Source organism: Vitis riparia, chromosome 15 (assembly GCF_004353265.1).
Source record: "Vitis riparia cultivar Riparia Gloire de Montpellier isolate 1030 chromosome 15, EGFV_Vit.rip_1.0, whole genome shotgun sequence".
Classification (NCBI taxonomy): domain Eukaryota; kingdom Viridiplantae; phylum Streptophyta; class Magnoliopsida; order Vitales; family Vitaceae; genus Vitis; species Vitis riparia.
Genome location: NC_048445.1, coordinates 3,149,274 through 3,175,125, shown reverse-complemented (window position 1 = coordinate 3,175,125; position 25,852 = coordinate 3,149,274). Strand labels below are relative to the sequence as shown.

At 30.2% G+C, this 25,852-nt stretch overlaps 3 protein-coding genes across 5 annotated transcripts in view; all 3 read left to right on the top strand.

The window, feature by feature from the left end:
• Positions 1–5,675, top strand: part of LOC117932331 (O-acyltransferase WSD1-like) — a 50,608-nt gene extending 44,933 nt beyond the window's left edge. Inside the window, exons 4-7 of one of the 3 annotated variants that reach the window (XM_034853541.1) lie at positions 3,376–3,485; positions 4,284–4,493; positions 4,680–4,817; positions 5,405–5,675. In XM_034853541.1, coding sequence (XP_034709432.1) covers positions 3,376–3,485; positions 4,284–4,493; positions 4,680–4,817; positions 5,405–5,560 — 614 coding nt within the window. In that variant the 3' untranslated portion in view covers positions 5,561–5,675. The remainder of the gene's footprint in view (positions 1–3,375; positions 3,486–4,283; positions 4,494–4,679; positions 4,818–5,404) is intronic. The other 2 variants (XM_034853544.1, XM_034853543.1) reach the window with 2 other exon arrangements.
• A 3,653-nt stretch (positions 5,676–9,328) lies between these two features.
• On the top strand, positions 9,329–10,375 carry LOC117932734 (O-acyltransferase WSD1-like). Its single transcript, XM_034854027.1, has 3 exons — positions 9,329–9,397; positions 9,527–9,664; positions 10,199–10,375. The coding sequence occupies exons 1-3, from the start codon at positions 9,362–9,364 to the stop codon at positions 10,346–10,348; spliced, it is 324 nt and encodes a 107-aa protein (XP_034709918.1). The 5' UTR covers positions 9,329–9,361; the 3' UTR covers positions 10,349–10,375.
• An 11,306-nt stretch (positions 10,376–21,681) lies between these two features.
• On the top strand, positions 21,682–25,480 carry LOC117931731 (O-acyltransferase WSD1-like). The gene is made up of 7 exons (XM_034852772.1): positions 21,682–22,164; positions 22,320–22,880; positions 23,439–23,505; positions 23,631–23,740; positions 24,104–24,313; positions 24,443–24,580; positions 25,139–25,480. The coding sequence occupies exons 1-7, from the start codon at positions 21,832–21,834 to the stop codon at positions 25,286–25,288; spliced, it is 1,569 nt and encodes a 522-aa protein (XP_034708663.1). The 5' UTR covers positions 21,682–21,831; the 3' UTR covers positions 25,289–25,480.
• The last annotated feature ends 372 nt before the right edge of the window (positions 25,481–25,852 follow it).

Sequence of the window (25,852 nt, the reverse complement as noted above, 5' to 3'; positions counted from 1 at the left end):
TTCCAGTCTCCTGTAAAAGATCTAAGGCATACTTTCTTTGAGACAGAAAAATTCCTTCACTTGATCGAGAAACTTCAATCCCAAGAAAGTATTTCAGAGGACCTAGATCTTTCATTTCGAATTCTCTAGATAGATAATTTTGTAGAGCTTTTCTTTCTTCAGGATCATTTCCTGTAACTACCATGTCATCCACATATACGATGAGTGTCGTAATCTTACCATGTTGCTTTTTTAGGAACAAAGTGTGATCTGAATTACTTTGACGATAGCCAAAAGCTCTCATTGACTTTGTGAACCTTCCAAACCATGCTCTCGGGGATTGCTTCAACCCATACAATGACTTCTTCAATCTGCACACCTTCTGACATTGCTTTTCTGACACCATGCATCCTGGTGGAAGATCCATATATACTTCTTCAGATAACTCGCCATGCAAAAAGGCATTTTTCACATCAAATTGTTGTAATGGCCAATCTAGGTTTGCAGCTAAAGACAGTAATACTCGAATTGTGTTGATCTTAGCTACAGGTGCAAATGTCTCTGTGTAGTCAATTCCATAAGTTTGAGTGTACCCTTTTGCTACCAGTCTTGCTTTAAATCGTTCAATACTACCATCTGCCTTGTACTTCACAGTATAGATCCAACGACACCCAACTGGCTTCTTTCCTGGTGGACATTCTACGAGTTCCCATGTTTCATTCTTCTGCAATGATTTCATCTCTTCATTCATGGCTGTTTTCCATCTTGGATTAGCTAAAGCTTCCTGCACACTGTTAGGAATAGCTACAGTAGATAATTGATTTACAAATGACTTATTTGATTCAGACAAACGATGGGTAGACACATAGTTGCTCATGGGATATTTGACTTTAGTAGACAATTCAGGTTCATATGTGGGTTTAGGAATACCTCTATTATGACGATGTGGTAACCGTTTCATGAATGGATCAGGCTCCAAATTAAGAACACCCTCAACAGACGACGATTGGTTTGGTATTTCAATGAAGACATCTTCGGACCCAAATTGTTGACCACTCATATCCAACTCACCCACTTCCTGGTTCACTAGTTCAGATTGTCCAGATTCATCTTCCTCAGAAATATGATAATCATAATCGAGAGTCTGAATTTCCTTATGGTACTCCCCCTGAAGTTCAAACTCAGATGAAAAATACATTGAATCTTCATGAAACACCACATCCATTGTAATATACATTTGTCGAGTTGGAGGATGGTAACATCGATATCCCTTTTTGTGCAATGCATATCCAACAAACACACATTGCAATGCATGGGAAGTTAACTTGGTGCGTTGGTGCTTGTGTAGATGCACAAATGCTACGCAACCAAAAACACGAGGAGGTAGATTTGGGACGGTTGGGGCAACAACGACATTAGTAAGAGCTTGGAGAGGTGTTTGAAAGTTAATTGAGCTAGAAGGTACCCGATTGATCAAGTATGCGGCAGATGTGATTGCTTCTCCCCAATAAGATATTGGTGTTTTTGCTGCTATCAAGGAAGCACGAACAACCTCTAACAAGTGTCGATTTTTTCGTTCAGCGACTCCATTTTGCTGGGGTGTATTGGAACAAGTAGTTTGATGAATGATGCCATGTCCTTCCAAATACTTTTGAAGATCAGAACTTTGATATTCTCCACCATTATCACTACGCAAAACCCGAACCTTTGCATTGTATTGAGTTTCAATCATTTTATGAAATTTTTGAAACAACAAGTTCACTTCATCTTTGGTCTTCATCAAGCATAACCATGTCATTCTGGTACAATCATCAATAAAAGTAACAAACCAACGTGAGCCACTCAAAGTTGGGACTTTGGATGGGCCCCAAACATCAGAATGTATAACCATAAAAGGAAACGGACTTTTATTCAAAATTAACGGAAACGAAGCACGATGACTTTTAGCCAATTCACAAATATCACAACGGAAACCAGAAATATCACTCTTTGCAAACAAACTAGGAAACAATTTTTTTAAATAACCAAAGGAAGCATGTCCCAGACGTCGATGCCACAACCAAATTTCAGACTTTTTCTTCTCCCCCTCAGATCCATCTGCCATCAAGGCTTGTTGCAACTTATTTGAATCCTTTGACTGCAAGTCCAAGTAATAGAGTTTTCCCCGTTTAATACCACAACCAATCGTCTGTCTTGTTTGGATGTCCTTAATCACACAAAATTCAGGCCAAAAAATGACAATACAAGATAAGGCTGTAGTGATTTGAGAAACTGACAAAAGATTGTAATCTAAAGATGGAACAACTAAAACAAAATCCAAATTCAAAGTATCAGTAAGAGTTAAGGATCCTTCCCCAATAACTGGGGTTGTGTTACCATTGGCTGTGGAAACAATTTTTTGTGAGGAAGGTCTAAGGGGTGAAACCTGTCTAGAATCAAAAGTCATATGATCTGTAGCACCAGAATCAATTATCCATGTACTATTAATAACAGGTGTAAAAGTATTTAAAAACTTACCACCATGATCAGTAGCGGCTACCAATGCAGAGGCTTTCTCAACAACATTAGCCTCTGTTTTTATTTCGGCAACAATTGCAGTCGAGGTTTTCTTGGAATCCTTCTTCCGTTGATCACGATTATTATAAGTAATAACAAAGTTGCAAGTTGATAGCCTAAACATGATCTAAAGGTCCATGGTTCAAACCCTCGGTTCCTTATTGTTTTCCTGGTCATACCAAGAGTCGTTGCTTTGAAATTGTGGGATATCCAGACTGGTGGGATCAGTCTTATTGCAGTGAGTGCATTTGAAGGTTGACTTATCAATATTAGGGCTTGTCTTAGGATGGTTGATCGCTGTCGGACCACCATAGCGACAAAATATCCAGGATTTCAGTTCCATGGCTCTGATACCATCTTCAAATTGATAAATTGTAGTTTTTTCATTCATACTTTCATTCGTTCATGTACAGAGTATATATAGAGGGTAATCACCATTCTAAGAATGGGAAAGAATGATACAAGGAAAGAATGATATAAGGAAATAACAACTAATATCCTAATATCTCAACTTTCCTAATATCTCAATATTCCTAATATCTTGATATTCATAGTATCTCAATATTCCTAATATCTCAATATTCATAATATCTCAACTTTCCTAATATCTAAACATTCCTAATATCTCAACACTAAATGATATAAGGAAATAATGATATAAGGAAAGTATTCCTAATATCTCAACATACCTGCCCAACCATTGTATTCAAGCTTACAAGTCACATTGAAGCTATGTATATAATATGATCAATTGGGAAATTTGGAAGAGAGCTAGATAAAATAATCTTTAAACTATATGAGTAGAAACTCTTTAACATATGTTCCATTTATTAATTGCAGGTGAGACCAAGGAAGATAAAGGAGCCATCGAAAAGAAAAATAATCTTCCGAAGAATATTCGCCTGAGGGCAACTCTTATGATGAATATAAGACCATCACCAGGGCTTCATGTGAGTGATTTTCATATTCAATTTGAAAGAATATTTGTAGGAAAATGTGGCTGCTGTGTGGCCAACTTTAAGATATAATAGGGATTTTGTTTTCAACAGCTTTTAACCTCTGTTTTCAAAGTGTATAGAACAACAACGGTTAAGGTCATGTTTGGATGCATTTCTTACTTTTTATTTTTAAACATAAAAAATAGTATATAAAACATAGGAATTATTAAAGAAAATAAAATAGGAAAAAAAATGAAGGAAAATAAAATTTAGATTCAAAATCAATAATTTATTTTTATACGTTTCTTCAAACTCATTCTACTTAGTTCTTCTATCATATAAAGATCAAATAATTTTTAAATGTATAAATTTTTAACGAATTTTAATTATATTTAATTTTAAAAAAAAAATTATGGTGAAGTCAAATATAAGAAAACTATTTTTTTTAGCATTTTTTTTATTTTCTTATTACTTCCCAAAAACCAAACAACCAATATATTACTTTGAAAGGTGTATAAGAGTATGAAGTTATGTTTTAATAGTAACTTTAATGTTTAAAAAGTTCTCTCAATAAGAGGATTATAATATACATTAAACTTGATACTTTGATTATTAATAGATATAACTATCAAAATGCTTTCAAAACACATTTGCCATTTAAATTAAAATATTAATTAATTTTCTATAGAAATATCTTCAATAAATTGTTAGTGAAAAAAAAAATGTTTTAACAACAATCACCTTAAAATCCTTCATGTGCTACAAAACAAATCGATTGGTTTATTCATTATGAAATTTCATGGTAATTAGGCTTTAGCGGAGATGATGGAGAAGGGGTCCAAAGCGAAATGGGGAAATTGGATTGGATCTATGCTCCTCCCTTTTGCCATTGCCTTATATGATGACCCTTTAGACTATGTTCGCCAAACTAAAGCCACAATCGATCGAAAGAAGCATTCTCATGAAGCTATATTTACATGTTTCATTATGAAGACAATTCTCAAATTATTTGGTGTTAAGGTATGAATTTCCTTATCCTTAATATTGAAATAGATCACCTAGGAAATTATACATTTTCAAACTCCTCTTCTTCCAAAAATAATAATAATAATAATAAAATCTAACTTCTATTTTTTTGTTTTCTTTCCTTTCTATTTTCTTCTTGTGATTTTACCTTGGAGATCTTTTTTTTGGCATGGCAAATAGGTTGCAGCATTTTTATACCATAGAGTTATGAATCACACGACAATATGCTTCTCAAATGTGGTTGGACCTATGGAAGAAATCGGTTTTTATGGTCATCCAATGGCTTTCCTTGCTCCAAGCATTTACGGCCAAGCACAAGTAAGTCTATATATATATGTGTGTGTGTGTGTGTGTGTGTGGTTATTTGATTAAATGGGTCATTGAAAACTCAAATATAAAAAATTGACCTTTGTGGTTTGAAAGTATGAACCATAATCGAGAAATTATATTTGCATTCATCAATTTTTTAATTACATTTATCATATTTATACATTCACTTTAAAATACTAACCGTATTAATACATCACCTACAAATTTCCAATATCATAAAAACACCCTTCCTATTCTTCTCTTCTTTTACACATTCACTTTAAAATACTAACCATATTAATACATTACCTACTAATTTCCAATATCATAAAAACACCGTTCCCATTCTTCTCTTCTATACCTATCTTTTTTTTCTTTTTTTTTCTATTAACTTTTTTTCTTCTCAATAATAAATCCTAAGAGAAACTATCTTTTAGGGTTTATTCTTCATGTAAATTTTGATTAAAAAAACATTTTGTAAAAATAGTTGAAAAACAAATAGAATTTTTTTTATAAATAATTAGAAGTGAGAAATCATGAAAAAGTTCAAAAGAAATAATATTAGGACTAACTTTTTATTCTGTGTTTTATCGTAGGGATTGATGATTCATTTCCAAAGTTACATCAATAAAATGACATTTGTTCTTTCAGTTGATGAAGAAATAATTCCTGATCCTAATCAATTATGTGATGATCTTGAAGAGTCACTCAAGTTTATCAAGGATGCTGTCATTGCAAGAGGTCTTGTCTAGAAAAATTGCATAAAATAAGAATAATTATTACATGTTACATCCATATATGAACTTTGAAGATTTGTGCTTTTATGGTCATTTGTGGTTTTAATCGAATGTGTTTTATAAATCTAAAGTGAAATGTTTTATTTTCGAATAAATTTTGAGCTTTATAATGTTATATATATGTCACATGCATGTATGCTTGGAAATTTTTATATGAGAATAAGACATGTGGGTCATGCCTTGTTTTGGGAATGGGCCTAACTTGGGCCAGCCTTGGGCTTGAGCCTAATTGGGTCTTAAGTTGGGCTGATTAGTACGATGAAGTCAAAGACTAGCAAAATTTTGGGCTCCATGATATCTCAAAATTTAAAATTGATTAAAGCCATTAATATCGGGCCACATCAACGGCTAAAGTTGCAAGGCGACAACTGCCATCACTTGGCAACTCCCAAGCTCTGTTGCTCTAATGGCTAGAGATATTAATCCGCCTGAACCCTAGAAAAAACTCATAGATATATATATATATATAGAGAAAATATATTATACTTAAAAACAAATTTAAAATAATGATTTATATACTCAAAAACAGTTTAATATATGATTTATTTAGTTAAATATATTTAAGGATATAAAAAAATCATGATACAGATATGATTACTTTTTAATTATTTAAAAATATTTAAAATATTATTTTCCAGTTTATACTTTTCTTATATTTAATATTAAAATTTTTAATTTAATTACAAAATAGATGATGTAGTTTGATAAATTTAAAAAAATAATTAAAATTTATTTTTTTATTAGGTTTAATATTTTAGATTATAATAAGTCGATTTTATGTGCTTTTATAAATATCAATCAAGTTTAGCTTGGTGGTGAAGTGGCCTGATAAAAGTTGTTTTCCCTTTATTAAATCCAACCTTTTTCTTTAATAATTTTAAAAACTTCAATGTTTATTTTTTATTTCGTTTCTCTTGCATTTATTGCTGGCCAAACTTGTCACAAAATACTTTGTCAAGTTCCTTTCTAATCTCTCTCCCCTGTAGCAATCTCCAATGGACCCAGTCATTCTCTCAAGCCTTCAAAATCGACACAAGGACTAACAAAATGTGTGGACAGTAACATCACGAATCATGAATAATCAATTGCATGCCTTCCTGATATTAAATATTGAATGTGATGTTAGAAAATTCTTAAAATTACAAATAATAAAATTGAAAATTTAACATCATACCTCTAGGGGATTCATTGGATAGTTCTTCCAAAACCTTATGTCGATGCACCAATGGAAACTTAAGTATAAACTTCTTATTGTGAATAGAGATTTTTATCCCTATGAAGTTTTAACGTATAATATAATATTTCTTGATATCTTCTTCCCATAAAAAAAGATAAAATAAATACTGATGGGTAGTTACCATTAAAAGATGAGTCACATGGTAGCTAGATGTGTCTCACATTTTAGGGAAAATAATGTCAGAATGGATTTAATTTTAAATGGATCATAAAAATTGAAACATTTATTTTATTTTATTTAAAATAGAAAATGTTTCCAACATGTCAGGCACATGCGCACACACGAGATCCATACTGTCACAAATTCATTTCCAAACTAGTTATGAACCAGAACTTAATTCATTTCCAAACTAGTTGTGAACTAGAACCTAACTTCACCTCCATTTGCTGTGATATGTTGTCTTCATGGTTAATGTGTCATCCCTATGCTAAACATTGAAAAAAGGGCAACTTACTTTACCAAATATTTGATTTATGTACTATCATTTTGATAGACATTAAAATTAATTATTTCTCAAAAAAAAAAATTCAGTAGAAAAAATCTCAAACCAAAGAAAAGTACTTAGCATTAAACTCGAGAGAGTTGCACCACATATTTGTAGCTTAGGACCACGGGGTTCTCACATCCATCAAGTTTTCGTACTTGATTTGTGTATTTGGCCGCCAAACATACAGAAATTGTAGCTCAAAATCCACTGGTTTGATTAAAGTGGCAGATTTTAAATTTTTATTTATTTCTGTGTATGGACTTTTAAGGTTCAAAATCAAGTGGGAAAGAGACAGCCCGCACCCTCAACTTTGCATTGAGTTGGATCTACTAATTAATTGGTAGCCAATAATCCTTTTTTTCCTTTCCTTCTGATCATACATATCCATTTAGAATTGATATTCAAGAGGATGTCAAGACTCAGATTTGTTTTTCTTTTCAGATTTTCTTGGCTACCAATCATCATATCAAGAATTTTACATGAAAAAAAAAAATAAAAAATATCAATAATTTACTCTTTTTTTATCTGTATTTCTATCCCTTGAATTGAAAGTGGAGCTAAGAAGAAAGAAAATATCCTAAACAACTAAAGTCCTTGAAATTAATCTCAATTTGATCTTAAAAAAATAAATAAGTGGAAGAAAACCATAAACCTTATTTCTGCAAGATTCAAACCCATCTATAATCCACATATTTCACCACTCCTAATGTCCACACTCTTTAAACCACCTCACTTTTTATACGAGATGTTTGTTTATAAAAGAAAAAACTGTAAAATAAAAAATAAATAAATAATAATAATAAAGAACATGTTAAAAGGAAAAGAAACATTTATGTAGAAGAGTCGTTGTTGATATGACAAGTGAAATGGTCATTTTGAGGAATAATTATATGACTAGTGCATGTACTTAGAAAAATTGTGGTCTTTTTCTTTATATTTTTTCAAAGTAAGAATTGAAAACCCACTTTCCCTGTTATTTATACTTGTGTTTGTGGGCCGTTTTAAAAATAATTATAAAAGTAAGGAGAATGATTGATTAAAAATAAAGCATAAAAAAATTTATTTTTAATAAATATTTAGAAACATAAAAAACAAGTTAAGAATATTCTAAACCCTCATACGAAGTTTTGTTCTAACAATTTTTTAGAACAAGTTTCAAAAACATTGTCAAATATATCTTTAATTTTCTATTGAAATGCCCATGGTTTGTCTCGGTACCTCAATAGGCGATATGGTGAGCTCCTATTTTAATTTTCAAAATTCATATATTAAGTGGTGAATAGTAACTATAATACACCACCTAGCTACTCTCTCTATGTATAAAAGGATGTTATAAAGCTTGTATGCTCTACATGGTAGCTGAAGGCAAGAAGAATAAAGGGGCAACAGAGAAGAAAAATAATCTTCCCAAGAACCTTTCTATCAGAGCAACTCACTTCATTAACATAAGACCATCTGCAGGGATCCATGTGGATGTTTCTACTTTCTTTATCAAGCCCTCGTGAAGGAATTAGTTAATTTCTCTTTGGGAAGTGTTTTCAAAAAATGAAACACAGTTTTTGAAAACTGTTATTTGATATTTTATGAAATAAAAGTTTGTTTAAAAATCTGAAATTAATGTTATTCACGTTTTCTATATTTTTAAATATGTTTTATTATTAATTGATCTCCATATTTTTATAATTATTTATTAAATAGTTCTTAAAAAATAATCAAAAAATATTTTTTGAAAACACTTCATTTTTAAATAATTATTTTATTTAAATTTGTTTTCAAAATTTAAAAATTATTTTAAAATCAATTATCAAATAAGTCTTTAATTTCTTGTCTCATGCATGTATATATTCATATAGTACAAACCTTAGCTGAAATGATGGAGAAAGACTCTGAAGCGAAATGGGGCAACTGGATTGGCTATGTCCTTCTCCCTTTATCCATTGTATTATGAGACAATCCTTTAGATTACATTCAAAAAGCTAAGGAAGCATTGGAAAGAAAAAAAGCCTCTCTTGAAGCTCTCTACATACATTCCATGGCTAAGTCAATTCCCAACTTATTTGGCACTAAGGTATGAATTAATATCACTCAACCCTAGCTTGTTTCCTCAAAATTAAGTACTTCTAGCTTAATTAATATCACTGTCTAATAAACAATTAAAAGTGGTATATATAGGCTCACTTCTTTCATTGGTAAACAGACAGGAAGCGTTCTATGCCTCAAAGTCCCCTCTCGTATGACAATATGGTTCTCAAATGTAGTTGGACCCCAAGAAGAAATTGCCTTCTTTGGCCATCCAATAGCCTACATTGCTCCAAGTTGTTTTGGTCAACCCAACGTAAGTCTTCTTAAAGTTTGTTTGGCAGTGTTTTAAAAAACGTTTTTAGCCTATAAAATGTTTTACAAAAAAAAAATTAAAATTTAGAAATCACTTTCAAAAAGTTAAAAAGCCACTTATAGATGTTTTCAAAGAAACATTTGATAGATAATTCTCTTAATACTTTTAAGTAAAACACTCTCAAGAAAAACACTTCATACGTTCTTAAAATGCGTTTGATAATATTTTTATTCAAAATATTTTTAATGAAAGTATATTTTCTGAAAATGTTTTAAGATAATTGTTTATCAAATATTTCTTCAAAAAACACTATAAGTGATTTTTCAATATTATAAATAATTTTTCATATTTATAAAAGCGTTTCCCAGATTTTATCAAATACTTAAAGATAAAAATATTTCTTAAAATCATTGTCTAACTCTTATTCATGAAACATAAACTTTTCTCTTCCTTATAAATTATTAGCCATTTTTAGTACAGTAAAAATGGTGGTTGATTCAATCTGAATTCGAGTCTCTTGAATATCTATTGCAGGCATTGATGATTCATGTGGTGAGCTATGTGGATAAAATGAATATCATTCTATCAGTTGATGAAAGTACAGTCCCTGATCCTCACCAGCTTTTTGATGACCTTGAAGAGTCTTTCAACCTCATCAAGAATGCCGTGATGGCTAGAGACTAAACTCCACAGATTGTCATATAGCAAGGGCCAGGGTCAAAGTAATTAATATATATAATGTTCTGAAATAATTGTCTTAAGGTTCCTGCAATAATGATGTTGTATTAGATGGATCTCTACTAAATAAAAATGCCTCTCTACTATATTTTTATCTTAATTCAAGTTCATATTTTTTGGACTTTATTTCATTTTTATTTACTGTATTTTGATGACGAATTATGGGTTCTTTCTAATTTCATCTTTTAATTTTTTATTCTTTTTTTTTTTTTTTTTTGACTCCTCAAATCTTTTGCAGTATCCATTTTTAATTTTAAGGCTTAAATTTCTACTTCATTTCATTAATTTCTTCCATAATTTTTTATTTTTATTATTTTTAAATAATTGTAATAGCATTAATATGAAGTTCTGAGCTAAGGGTCTCCAACGGGCTGGGCTGGGCGGCCCGGCCCGGAGGAGTAAGGCCCATGGCCCAGCCCGAGGTGGGCCACTGAGCCTGTTGACTGGTCAACGGGCCGAGCCCTTGATATATCTAAGGCCCGTGGGCCCTCAAGCTGGGCGGGCTGGCGGGCCGCCGGGCCGGGGTAAAAATTAAAATAATTTTTAATTTTGAAGGGAAGGGGTTCGAAACCATAAGGGAGCTAGCCACCAACTGAGCTGACCCTCTTTTGTGTAACTATTTTGCATTAATTATATATATATTAGAAATGTTGTATGATTTTTGAAAAAAAATAAAAGTGAGTTGGTTGTTCAACGGTTACATGACCGTTGAACATGCCACTCATAATTCAATTTCAAATATATGACCGTTGAACGGTCTTGAAATTTAAAAAAAAAAAAAATTAAATCCTAATATTTAAATCCCTATAAATATTAAATACCCTCAATTTTTTTCTATTCTCTCAACTCTTAAGCTCTCTCCCATTCCACAATATTTCCAATTATTGCATTTTGTCTCAAATTATTCAATATTATTGGTGGTGAAAAACAAGCATTGGTGGTTCAAAGAGTTCAAATTTGAAGGAATTTCTGCTTCGGTTCTCCAATTTAGTAACATACTTCACCTTTTCTTTTATTTATTTATTACATTTTAATTTTACATTTATTATTTTTAGCATAATATTTTATCAATAATTATAATTATGGCAAGTGGTTCTTGTTCTTCATCTAATGCATGTGATAGCAAAAAATTTACTTCAAATATATGGAATTTTTTTGATAGAATAGAAATAAATTTTGAAAATAATAAAAAAAAAATAAAAGCAAAATGTAAAATTTGTAACAAACTTCTTAGTGGTGGCTCAAATGCAGGTACAAATCATTTAAAAAGGCATCATGAAAATTGTAAAACTAAAAATAATGTAGATATTAGAAATTATATGCAATTAGGTAAAAATGAAAGTGGAAATTTAAAAACATTTTCTTATGATGAATCTTATTGTCATGAAGAAATGATTGGTCATATAATAAGAGCAGAACAACCTTTCAATTTCACTAGTTCGCCATCACCGCCAAGAGATAATGATTAATATATTTTACTAAATGTATGTCATATTTTTATTTTTATTTTTATGGTTGAAAAGTACAAATGATTGACAAATAAGTAAGTATCAACCTAGTTGGGATGTATTTATTTTGTAGTAATGTAAACTTTTCCCACATTTTCAAATGTAATATATACATTCAATGAATAAAATAGTTAACAATGAATATTTTTATTAATGTAACATTTTCTATTTCTTGAATTTTTTTTTTAATATATATATATATTTTTTAAAGTGGCGGGCCTACGGGGGGGCCTATGGGCGGGCCTACGGGCCGAGCTCGGGCCTGCCGGGCTCGAGTCGGGTCGGGCCGCGGGCCGCGGGCTTTTTGGAGACCCTTATTCTGGGCTGGCTTACATAAGAACCCATCTCCTAGTTTATATTGATCCCTGCCATTTTATTAATGGATATAACTATCAAAATGCTTTCAAAACACATTTTCTATTTAAATTAAAATATTAATTAATTTTCTATAGAAATATCTTCAATAGAGTGTTAGTGACAAAATGGTAAAAAAAGAAAAAGAATGTTTTAACAACAATCACCTTAAAATCCTTCATGTGCTACAAAACAAATTGATTGGTTTCTTCATCATGAAATTTCATGGTAATTAGGATTTAGCTGAGATGATGGAGAAGGGGTCTTAAGTGAAAGGGGGAAATTGGATTGGATCTATGCTCCTCCCTTTTGCCATTGCCTTATACGATGACCCTTTAAATTATGTTCATCAAACTAAAGCCACAATTGATCAAAAGAAGCATTATCATGAAGTTATATTAACATTTTTCATTATTAAGATGGTTAACAAATTATTTGGTGCCAAGGTATGAATTTCCTTATCCTTAATATTGAAATAGATGACCTAGGAAGTTATAGATTTTCAAACTCCTGTTCTTAAATAATAATAATAAAATCTAACATCTAATTTTTATTTCTTTCCTTTCTATTTTCTTCTTGTGATCTTACTCAGAATATCTTTTTTTTTTTTTTTGCGTGGCAAATAGGTTGCACCGTTTTTATACCATAGAGTTATAAATCACACAACTATGTGCTTCTCAAATGTAGTTGGACCTATGGAATAAATCGGTTTTTATGGCCATCCAATGGCTTTCCTTGCTCCAAGCGTTTACGGCTAACCTCATGTAAGTCTATATATATATAGTTATTTGATTAAATGGGTTATTGAAAACTCAGATTTGGAAAAATGACCTTCATGGTTTGAAAGTATGAACTATGATCAAGAAATTATATTTGTATTCATCAAATTTTTCTTTACATTTATCATATTTACACATTCACTTTAAAATACTAACTATATTAACACATCACCTACAAATTTCCAATATCATAAAAACACTCTTCGCATTCTTCTCTTCTATACCTATCTTCTTCTTTTTCTCTATTAACTTTTTCCTTATCAATAATAAATCCTAAAAGAAACTATCTTTTAGGGCTTATTCTTCATGTAAATTTTGACTAAAAAAATTTGTGGTAAAAACAATTAGAAAGAATTTATAAAAAATTAGAAATGAGAAATCATGAAAAAGTGCAAAAAAAATTATATTTGGACTGATTTTTTACTCTGTGTTTTGTGGTAGGGATTGATGATTGATTTTCAAAGTTACATCAATAAAATGACATTTGTTCTTTCGGTTGATGAAGAAATAATTCTCGATCCTCACCGATTACGTGATGATCTTGAAGAGTCACTCAAGTTTATCAAAGATGTCATTGTAAGAGGGTTTGTCCAGAAAAATTCCATAAAATAAGAATGATTAGTACATGTTACATCTATGTGAACTATGAAGATTTGTGTGCTCTTATGGTCATTTGCAGTTTTAATCGTATGTGTTTTATAAATCTAAAGTGAAACGTTTTATTTTCGAATAAATTTTGAACTTTCTAATGTTATATATATATGTCACATGCATGTATGCTTTGAAATTTTTATATGAGTATAAGACATGTGGGTCATGCCTTGTTCTGGGAATGGGCCTAACTTGGGCCAGGCTTGGGCTTGACCCTAACTGGGTCTTAAGTTGGGTTAATTAGAACGATGAAGTCAAAGAATTGCAAAATTTAGGGTTCCATGATATCTCAAAATTTCAAGATAGCTTTTTCCTGATTCTTACAAAATTGGGTACATATCTACATAGGTTGTTAGAGATACTGTGAGGGATTTGCACCACCTCAAACAATATTCTAACTAAAAATGTCTCCTTCGGATACACTTTTTCATTTTTCTTTTTTAGAAACAAAAAGTTCTAATAATTTCTATATGAAAATAGAAGTTCTTATATAAAAAAGGTATATGTTTACCCTGTGTCCTTATAATTTATTTTAAATATTTTAAAATTTTAGATGATAATTTTTTTAAAAAAAATTAGTTTTTAATTAGTTTTTAAAAGTCATTGTTTTTTGGTGTAAGTCTCTAAGATTTTTTATATTTAAAAGAAATAATAAATGATAAAAATTATGGTATATATATAGAGACAGAGAGAGAAAATATATTATGCTCAACAACCCATTTAAAATAATGATTTATATACTCAAAAACAGTTTAATATAATGATTTATTTAGCTAAATATATTTAAGAATATAAAAAAATCATGATACAAATATGACTACTTTTTAATTATTTAAAAATATTTAAAATTTTATTTACAAGTTTATACTTTTCTTATATTTAATATTAAAATGTTAATTTAATTACAAAAATGATTATGTAGTTTGATAAATTTAAAAAAATAATAATAATTTTTTTATTAGTTTTAATATTTTAGATTATAATAAATCAATTTTATGTGCTTTTATAAATATCAATGAAGTTTAGCTTGGTGGTGAAGTGGCATGATAAAAGTTGTTTTCCTTTATTTTTCAAATTATAAAGAATAAAATAATATATAGATATAAGATAAATTTCACCCAACTTTAAAATTTGAAATTTCATTAAATCCAACCTTTTTTTTAATAATTTTTTAAAACTTCAATATTTACCATTCATTTTCTTTCTCTTGCATTTATTGCGGACCAAACTTGTCATAAAATAAGTCAAATTCGTTTTGATCTCTCTATCCTCTAGCAATCTCAAATGGACCCAAGATTAAAAATCAAGGCTTAAAAATCAACACAAGGACTGACAAAATGTGTGGACACTAACATCGGAATCATAAATAATCAACTACCTACCTTTCGATATTAAATATTGAATGTCATATTAGAAAATTCTTAAAATTGAAAAAATAAAAGTAAAAATTCAACATCATACCTCAAGCTATGGCCATCAAATTCACAATTTTTGGGAGTAAATAAAAAACAAAATAAAATTAGGGTTTTATTTGGCTAGTTCTTCTAAGATCCTATATCTGATGAAAACTCACAAACTTCTTAAAAACTAGAGACTCTTGTCCATATAAAGTTTTAATATAAATATGATATTTTCTTATATTTTCTTTCCATCAAAGTAAACAAAATAAATACCGAGTAATAGTTACCACTAAAAGTGTGTCATGACTATAAATGACGGTTACAATAGTAAGAGATGTGTTTGTATTCAATGTCACATGTTTTAGAGAAAATAATGTATTTAAATTTAGAACACAAAACTTAAAACATTTATTTATTTTATTTAAAATAAAAAATGTTTCCAACATGTCACGCACATGAGATCCATGCTGCCATAAATTCATTTTTAAACTAGTTATGAACCATGAATAACAAGTCCTAACTTCACCTCCACCTCCACTTGCTATGATACGTTGTCTTCATGGTAAACATGATTACTTCGACAGCTAAACATTGAAAAAGGATGTTGACGTTGCGTCTCAAGGGCATCTTGCTTTATCAAATATTTAATTTATGTACTATCATTTTGATAGACATTAAAATTAATTATTTCTATAAATAAAAAATCAGTAGAAAATTTCCCAAACCATAGAAAAGTATTTAGCATTAAACTCGAGAGAGTTACACCACATATTTGTAGCTTAGGACCACGGGGTTCTCACATCCATAAAGTTTTTGTACTTGATTTGTCTATTTGGCCACCAGAAATTGTAGCTCATATTTACTAGTTTAATTGAAGTGGCATTTATTTTTTATTTTTGTCATGGACTATGTACTAGGAATCGATGCTGGATTCCTACTGCATCATTTCTTAAGTATGATGCTTGGGCCATGGACAACAACTTTGTTTTAGAGTTCTAATGAGTTAGAAGCCCATTTAACAAGTCGGATTAATTTCCCATACGATTTATAAGTAATCTATTACTTGAAAATTATCGACTTATTTTGTTCTTGAGTAATTACTCAAGGGTACATTAAGTGGTAGATTTAACATTACGCTTGAGAGAAAATATGTCGATGGCTTCTATATAGGATGAGAACAAAACAAGTTTGGGATGAGTCATCCCATCTCAACTTGGTTTTAATCATTTAAATTTATTCTTGTCCTCCTCCCTAAAAATAAATTAAATAAAGCACCTTAAGGCCATTTACCCTTTTTCAATTTTGTAATTTTAATTACATTAAAATAAATATAATTCATAACTAAATAGTATAATTTTTACAATTTATGTGAATTTTTTGTTTTAATTGTGATAAAAAGAGGGAAAATGAAAAAAAATTAATAGTTTTTATTTAGTTATATATATATATATATATAAACTAGGTGGAACGAGACAATGCAATATCTAAACCCATACAAATCCAATTTAAAAAAAAAAAAAAGTCTTAAAGCCCCTATCCAATGACATTTATCTTTATCTCAAATTGATCCTATTAAGAGTGGATACCTGAAATAAAACCCGCTTCATTGACATTCATAACGCAAATCTAGTTATATATATATATATATATATATATATATATATATATATATATATATATATATATATATATATATAAGGAAAATAAAAAATAAATTAAAAAATATATATTTAGCTATATATATATAAACAAAGTGAAGCGAGGTGAAACAATGCAATATCATCCGAACCCACACCAAATGGAGTAAAAAAAAAAAAATCTCAAAACTTCTACCCAAGGCATTTATCTTTATCTCGAATTGATCCTATCAGGATGGATGCCTGAAATAAAACATGTCTCATTGACATCAATTTTTCCACTATAATGTATCTCTTTGGATATTTTAAAATAAAATAAAAGACAAAAAATTGGAAAAGTAAATTAAGAGAAAAATTAAAATAAATATCAAGAAAATAAACTAGTAAAAAAATAAAAAATAAACCGAAAAAGAAGTTGGAAAAAAAATTTAAAACAAAAGATAAGACTCTTTGCAACTCCTTAATGCATTTTTATGTTTTATACATATAGACCAATTTGTTTTATAATTTTATACAAACTTGAAAGGGACCACTCTAGAAGGAAGGACACTCGATTAAAATCAATACATCCCACCAAGACAGAAATCAAAATGGAGCCGGATTCACCCAATCAAAGACAATTTAATTCGATCCATTTAACCATGGTCATGAGAAAGTCATAGACATACTCCTAAAAAATAAGTGGATACTAACTCCTCATGTCCACATCTATCTAGTTGTAATTAAGTTAAGGTAACTCATTGAAAAAATAAATAAACTTAGGAGTGTTTGATATAAGGGAATAAGGAATGAAAATGAATATTTTATTTATATTTCTATTTTCTGGTAAATGGAAATAAATTTAGTGATTGCATTTTTAGTGTTTATACGAACTTAGGAATTCAATATTTAAATTATTATTTGTTTCCATTCTAATGAAAATTAAAAAAAATTAACAATAATACCCTTATATAGTTTAAAATAATTTTTTTTTCATTTTTTTTAAAATAAATTTTGAGAGTTCTTTTTTCTTAATAATAAAACTAAAAAAAAAAAGTCTTATTATGGGATAAAGAAACATTGCAACTTGATGAATGAAATGCAAGGATAAAATAGTAATATTAGACTATGTTATATTTTTTTTATGTGATGAATGAATCAGAATACCACCTATTTATGGTGAATTGAAATCTCACTTATAAATTAGATTTGATTTCGACCACAATTATTTTTTATTCAATTCTTACTTCATAAAATTTATCCAAACATGGGAATGAGAAAGAGAAGGAATGAAATGTATATTCTCACTCATCATTCCCACATATCAAACATTAAAGCATTTACACGATGTTAGAGTTTACCTGGATGTTAGAGTTTATATGGGAGTCAATTTCAAAAACAATTTTATCTTTTAAAAAACAAAAAACCATTTTCAAACCTAAAATAGTTTTTTGAGAACTTGTTTTAAAAGTATAGTATTTTTTGAAAATATATATTTATCATTTTCGATTATTTTTAGGAAAAATGGATTTGACTCACTAATTTGAAGAAATATAGAAAAATAAACCTCATGATTTTTTAAATTAATATTATCTTCGTCCATTAAAAAATTATTTAACTTTTTATAAATTGTATAATTTTTCTCAAAATGACTATTTTATTTACCATATCAATAATACCAATTGAAATGTAGACTACTCTATTTAAGTATTTCCCTTCCCTTTAGATTTATTATTATTATTATTATTATTATTATTATTATTATTATTTAGTATTTATTCTTTCTTTAACAACAAACATCCGAAAAGTTGGGACTTTCAATTTTTCCTTTTGGTGCGGTAACGAGAGAAGCAAACGGAATAGGGAAAAGAAAATGAATTCCCTTTATTATGAACAGTACTACATGTAGTGTAGATTCGACATTATTGGAAGGATGTGTGGGTGTAGTAAATATCCAAATGAAAAAATAGAATAGGGATGGACCAACCAGGCTATGAAGTATGAAGTGAATTATTTTTATTAATGTCTGTAGGGTTGTCTTGTGCCCTAAAATCGTAGGAGAAACAATGAATCTCGTACAATGGTGGGTTTGAACTTTGAACTCTTGACTTAGTATTTTGCCTTGTGTGTGCGCGTGTGTGTTTTTTTTATGGAATTCAACGAACACGCCAATAGAGTTTCCCTAAACCCGAATTGGATCCAAGGGCATCCCTCCAAATTCATAGGGATCTGCCCTACAGGGGCACCCACCATTTCTAGGGCATCCCAATCACGTGACCTAGGTTTTTCTTGCTTTTAGTTTTGAGCTATAGTTTTGAAGACTTTAAATCGTCAACTCTTCGTTAGGCAGCATCAGGGTCTCCACTGATTTCTGATGTCCATGTTTTTGAATGAAGTCAATGATGCCCATGTTTTTTTTTAGGTGGAAACAAGCATCCACTTTTACGGGGTGAAAGCAACACAATTCAGCCAAGTTCATGAGCTCTAGGGCACATAATGTGAACATCTTTAATAACCTATACCTAAAAATTAAATTGAATTTTCAGGTCAATCTCCCCACCTTCATCAAATTGGCCCCTACTTTTTAGGCCTACATTTACTTCTTTTAAAAAATAAGGCATGGTTGAACTCCACAACAGGGACCTAGCAAACGGTGACCAATTTGGTAGAATCTAGTCATAGATTTTAGATAAAGATGAAAAAGGGGTAGAAGATACTTTTCTAGACCCTAGTTATCAATGAGGTACCACTATGAAAGAGCTAGAATTCTAACCTTATGGGGACATGCACGTAGGATGTAGGGATGGGGTTTGATTTTGAAATGGAACAAATTGTTGGCCAATTCAGCTGTACCCAAAAAATCCTAACATCACCAAAAGTGAAGGTCTAATGGGAATTAAAACCAACCATGCTCTTCTATTTGATTCTCCACATTTTGTGTGTGACCTCTATGCTGATGATGGGTGCTTTTATCCAACATGCACATGGGTGAGGGCCCAAAGTTAGGTGAGAGATCTTTTGCCTAAAAAGCGAAATGGGGGTTTTCAACTTTCCTAGAAGAGAATGAAAAGGGAATCCCCCACCCTTTTGTTTATGGACTTTTAAGGTTGAAAATCAAGTGGGAGTGAGGCACTCGAACCAGTGAAAGTGTCTTTTCTTTGAGGCATACGATCGGTCTATGCCAATTACAGTTGGAGGCCTCCCGCACCCTCAACTTTGCGTTGAGTTGGATCTACTAATTAATTGGTAGCCAATAATCCTTTTTTTTTTTTTTTGCTTTTCTTTTCCTCTGATCATACATACCCATTTAGAATTGATATTCTTGAGGATGTCAAGACTCAGATTTGTTTTTCTTTTCAGATTTTCTTGGCTACCAATCATCACATCCAGAATTTTACATGAAAAAAAATTAAAAAAAATAACAATATATTACTTTTTATCTATGTTTCTCTCCCTTAGATTGAAAATAAAGCCAAAAACAAAGAGAATGTCTCAAACAACTAAAGTCCTTGAAATTAACCTTATCTTAATCTAAAAATAAAAAAAATCCTAAAAGTCCTAATATGGTGAACCAAAACTATAAACCTTATTTCCAGTCAAATCCAAACTCATTCATAATCCATGAACTTCACCATTTCTGAACTTCACCATTTCTAAAGCCTACGCTCTTTAAACCACCTCACTTTTTCTACAAGAGGTTTGTTTATAGGCACAAAAAAAAAAGGTCTCAACTTTTCCTACAAGATGCTTGTCTCCGGAGGGAAAAAAAACTCTCAAATAATAATAATAATAATAATAAACATGTTAAAAAAAAAAAAAGAAACATTTACGAAGCCGAATCATATCAATTAGTGTTATTAACATAACAAGTGAAATGATCATTTTGGGAATAATTATATAACTCACAAAACAATACATATATTTAAAAAATTTGTTGTTCTTTTCTCCATATTTTTTCAAATTAGTAATTAAAGACCCACTTTTCCCATTATTTATTCTTGTCTTTGTGGATTGTTTTAAAAATAATTGTAAAAATAAGGAGAATGATTGATTAAAAATAAAGCATTAGAAATAAAATTTATTTTTAATAAATATTTGGAAACATAAAAAACAAAAAACAAGTTGAGAATATTCTAAACTCCCAAACATATTTTTGTTCTAGAAAAAAAAATCATAAAACTATTTTTAAAATTGAACTTATAAACCAGTTTTTTAGAACAAGTTTCTAAAACACTACCAAATATATCCTTAATTTTCCTATTGAAATGCCCACGTCCCAACTCAACTCTGTGACATAAAGTATAATAAATTTAGAAATATTTTTTAAAGTATTATATTTTAAGAAGCATTTTTAAGATTTGCTATATTTGTTTATACTATAATTTATATCTCAAATTACTCACACTTTCTTGAATGCTTTCCATATATTTATTTAGAAAGCATTATAACTTTAGTTCTTTTAACAATGTGTATCGCTAATATTGTAATCATATACTTGAAGATATTATTATCTAATAAAATTTTAAAGGATATAATATATATATATATAAGGACTTGAAAGAATATTCTTGAGAAGTTTGCATGTATCTAATTTGAAATGAAAATGAAACTCACTTAACAACTTTGAATCAAATCATCCTCAAATGAGAAAAGTTAATTCCGGGAATTGATGACTCATTACCCATTCCCTTCATTTCATTATATTAATCAACAAACCCTACGTAAACAAATTCATGCCCTCATGTGGTTTTGGGCATTTTTTATAATTAAAACGTGGCATGAAAGTTTGGTATGGTGGTTGGAGGTTATCATAAATTTGAAAAGGATGCCCAGGTTCCGTCCAAAACTTAGACGACTTGTTCAATGACCGTCCACGTATAACTCAAAAATTCCATCACTAATCTTTTGTGGCAAAACCCTCAAATCCTTTCTTTTTTTTAATAAATTTATATGGCCTCTATCATTAATCCAAAATTCAATTTGAAATTTGATTCTAGAAAAAAGTAATATGACTTCTCGTCCTTAATCCTAAATTCAATGTGAAATTCGATTCTGGAAAAAGGCAATATGACTTCTAGTCCTAAACCCAGGTTGATCCTATAAATAGGAGCACAGCCAACGATGGTGGAGGCACGCCATCTTTCGATTTCTATTCTTCTGTTGTTTTTCATTCTGAAATCAGCTAGCACCATGGAAACCCTAGAAGGTTTGAAGCACGCACTTAAGCCTATTAGAATTGTGCCTAAAGAAGGTGATGAAAAGGGAATGGTGGTTAAGCGTCATGATCAGGAAGATCATCAGCCATTGAGTCCAATGGCTCGTTTGTTTCATGAACCTGACTGCAATCTCTATGTTATCGCCATGATCGGCTCGAAAACTCGCATCGACCCTGACGTGGTTAAAGCCAACCTGGTGCATAGTCTCCTTAAACACCCTCGTTTCTCTAGTCTGCAGGTAAGGAATGAACTTTCCATTTAGTAATTTAAAGCTACATTGAACATTTTTGAACTAAAATGCAGCGGTATTATTCCAAAAGGCATTGTGAATTTTTTCAGTGTTATTAATCTATTTCCATTGTTTGCTAACCATTAAATCATCTTCAAAATCAGGTTATGGAGGAGGAAAAGGGAGGAGAGATGAAATGGGTTCCCACAAAAGTTGATTTGGAAAAGCACGTTATAGTTCCAGACATGTGTTCCGACATGGAAACATCATCAGACAAGTACGTGGAAGACTACATTTGCAACCTCACTAAAACAACCCTAGACTTTTCCAAGCCATTATGGGACCTTCATCTCCTCAACGTGAAAACCTCCGACGCCGAGGCCGTCGGCGTTTTCAGGATTCACCACTCCCTCGGCGATGGCACGTCTCTCATGTCTCTTTTACTTGCATGCACACGGAAAGCCTCGGATCCCACGGCTCTGCCTTCGGTTCCCATGATGAAGAAACCAAAATCATCGGCTGGGTCTGGAAAGTGGTGGAAGGCTTTCAGACTGGTTTGGAATACGATCATCGATGTTTTGATGGTGATCGCCACAGTGTTGTTCTTGAAGGACAGAGACACGCCTCTTAGGGGTCCGCCCAATGTTGGATCCACAGGACGGAGAATTATTCACAGGACGATTAGTCTGGAGGATGTTGTGATGATTAAAAATTCATTGGGCACTGTAAGTCAACTTGTTGCATGAATGGAAAACAAATACATGTTTTGCAACTGTTTTAAAAAAAAAAAACAATTTTCTGTTTTTCAAATAAAATAAATAGAAAAACACTTTAGATAATAATAAAAAAAAAATAGAAAATGAGGTATTTTCAAGAAACAACTTTTAATTATTTGTATTTATATTTTCATTTGTTTTTGAGATAATTGTTTTAAAAAATAATTATGTAAATATAAATAATAATTAAAAATTAAAAGCACAAATTATTTTCAAAAATATATAGAAATCAAGTTAAGAATATTCTAGAGTCATTCCCGAATAAAAATTATTTTCCATTAAATGTTTATGAAAAACACTTATCAAACAAAGCTATGATTTTTTCTTTTTTCCACTATGCCCCATAATTTTTTTATTTTTTTAAAGCAAAGAAATACAAAGCTTTTTTGCTTTACGATCACTTCAATGAAAGAGTGGGTAATCATATATTTGAAGAAGTTTATAACTCCTCTCTCAATCATTAGTGGAGAGATTAAAAACTAAAATTTTTGTGGCTCTCATGTGCAGACTGTTAATGACGTTATGGTGGGAATCACACAGGCTGGTTTGTCTCGGTACCTCAATAGGCGATATGGTGAGCTCCTATTTTAATTTTCAAAATTCATATATTAAGTGGTGAAGAGTAATTATAATACACCACCTAGCTACTCTCTCTATGTATAAAAGGATGTTATAAAGCTTGTATGCTCTACATGGTAGCTGAAGGCAAGAAGAATAAAGGGGCAACAGAGAAGAAAAATAATCTTCCCAAGAACCTTTCTATCAGAGCAACTCACTTCATTAACATAAGACCATCTGCAGGGATCCATGTGGGTGTTTCTACTTTCTTTATCAAGCCCTCGTGAAGGAATTAGTTAATTTCTCTTTGGGAAGTGTTTTCAAAAAATGAAACAGTTATTTGATACTTTATAAAATAAAAGTTTGTTTAAAAATCTGAAATTAATGTTATTTACGTTTTCTATATTTTTAAATATGTTTTATTATTAATCGATCTCCATATTTTTATAATTATTTATTAAATAGTTCTTAAAAAATATTTTTTGAAAACACTTCATTTTTAAATAATTATTTTATTTAAATTTGTTTTCAAATTTTAAAAATTATTTTAAAATCAATTATCAAACAAGTCTTTAATTTCTTGTCTCATGTATGTATACATTCATATCGTACAGACCTTAGCTGAAATGATGGAGAAAGGCTCTGAAGCGAAATGGGGCAACTGGATTGGCTATGTCCTTCTCCCTTTATCCATTGTATTACGTGACAATCCTTTAGATTACATTCAAAAAGCTAAGGAAGCTATGGATAGAAAAAAAGCCTCTCTTGAAGCTCTCTACATACATTCCATGGCTAAGTCAATTCCCAACTTATTTGGCACTAAGGTATGAATTAATATCACTCAACCCTACCTTGTTTCCTCAAAATTAAGTACTTCTAGCTTAATTAATATCACTATCTAATAAACAATTAAAAGTGGTATATATAGGCTCACTTCTTTCATTGGTAAACAGACCGGAAGTGTTCTATGCCTCAAAGTCCCCTCTCGTACCACAATATGGTTCTCAAATGTTGTTGGACCCCAAGAAGAAATTGCCTTCTTTGGCCATCCAATAGCCTACATTGCTCCAAGTTGTTTCGGTCAACCCAATGTAAGTCTTCTTAAACTTTATTTGACAATGTTTTAAAAAATGTTTTACCCTATAAAATGTTTTACAAAAAAAAAATTAAAATTTAGAAATCACTTTCAAAAAGTTAAAAAGTCACTTATAGATATTTTCGAAGAAATATTTGATAGATAATTCTCTTAATACCTTTTTAAAAAATTAATTAATGTTTCATGTAAAACACTCTCAAGAAAAACACTTTAAAGTACATTCTTAGATTGTGTTTGATAATATTTTTACTCAGAATGTTTTTAATGAAAACATATTCTCTAAAAGTATTTTAAGTTAATTATCTATCAAATATTTCTCCAAAAAATATTATAAGTGATTTTTTAATAATATAAATAATTTTTCATATTTTTAAAAGTATTTCCTAAATTTTATCAAATACTTAAAGACAAAAATGCTTCTTAAAATTATTGTCTAACTCTTATTCATGAAACATAAACTTTTCTCTTTCTTATAAATTATTAGCCATTTTTAGTACAGTAAAAATGGTGGTTGATTCAATCTGAATTTGAGTCTCTTGAATATCTATTGCAGGCATTGATGATTCATGTGGTGAGCTATGTGGATAAAATGAATATCATTCTATCAGTTGATGAAAGTACAGTCCCTGATCCTCACCAACTGTTTGATGACCTTGAAGAGTCTTTCAACCTCATCAAGAATGCTGTGATGGCTAGAGACTAAACTCCACAGAATGTCACATGGCAAGGGCCAGGGTTAATGTAATTAATATTTATAATGTTCTGAAATAATTTTCTTAGGGTTCCTGCAATAATGATGTTGTATTAGATGACTAATTATTTATAATGTACTAAATAAAAAATGCCTCTCTACTATATCTTTATCTTAATCCAAGTTCATATTTTTTGGACTTTATTTCATTTTTAATTACTGTATTTTGATGACTAATTATGGGTTCTCTCTAATTTCATCTTTTAATTTTTTATTCTTTTTTTTATTTTATTTTTTATTCCTCATATCTTTTGCAGTATCCATTTTTAATTTTAGGGCTTGAATTTCTACTTCATTTCATTAATTTCTTCCATAATTTTTAATTTTTATTATTATTAAATAATTGTAATACTATTAAATATGAAGTTCTTGGCTGGCTTACATAAGAACCCATCTCCTGGTTTATATTGATCCCTACCATTTTAGACTTTGAAGAGGGTCCACTTTTTACATCTAATAACAAAGCGTGGGTCCACAAGAGTGGGACTACAGACAGCAAGGAGGCCATTGTCAATC

What these genes read in the sequence shown, in the direction of transcription:
- LOC117931731 (XM_034852772.1), top strand. Translation starts at nt 21,832, where the DNA reads ATGGTGGAGGCACGCCATCTTTCGATTTCTATTCTTCTGTTGTTTTTC. An exon ending in CTCGTTTCTCTAGTCTGCAG is followed by an intron (nt 22,165 to 22,319) that starts GTAAGGAATGAA and finishes CTTCAAAATCAG; the next exon opens with GTTATGGAGGAGGAAAAGGG. An exon ending in GACCATCTGCAGGGATCCAT is followed by an intron (nt 23,741 to 24,103) that starts GTGGGTGTTTCT and finishes CATATCGTACAG; the next exon opens with ACCTTAGCTGAAATGATGGA.
- LOC117932734 (XM_034854027.1), top strand. Translation starts at nt 9,362, where the DNA reads ATGGCTAAGTCAATTCCCAACTTATTTGGCACTAAG. An exon ending in CCAACTTATTTGGCACTAAG is followed by an intron (nt 9,398 to 9,526) that starts GTATGAATTAAT and finishes ATTGGTAAACAG; the next exon opens with ACAGGAAGCGTTCTATGCCT. An exon ending in GTTGTTTTGGTCAACCCAAC is followed by an intron (nt 9,665 to 10,198) that starts GTAAGTCTTCTT and finishes TATCTATTGCAG; the next exon opens with GCATTGATGATTCATGTGGT.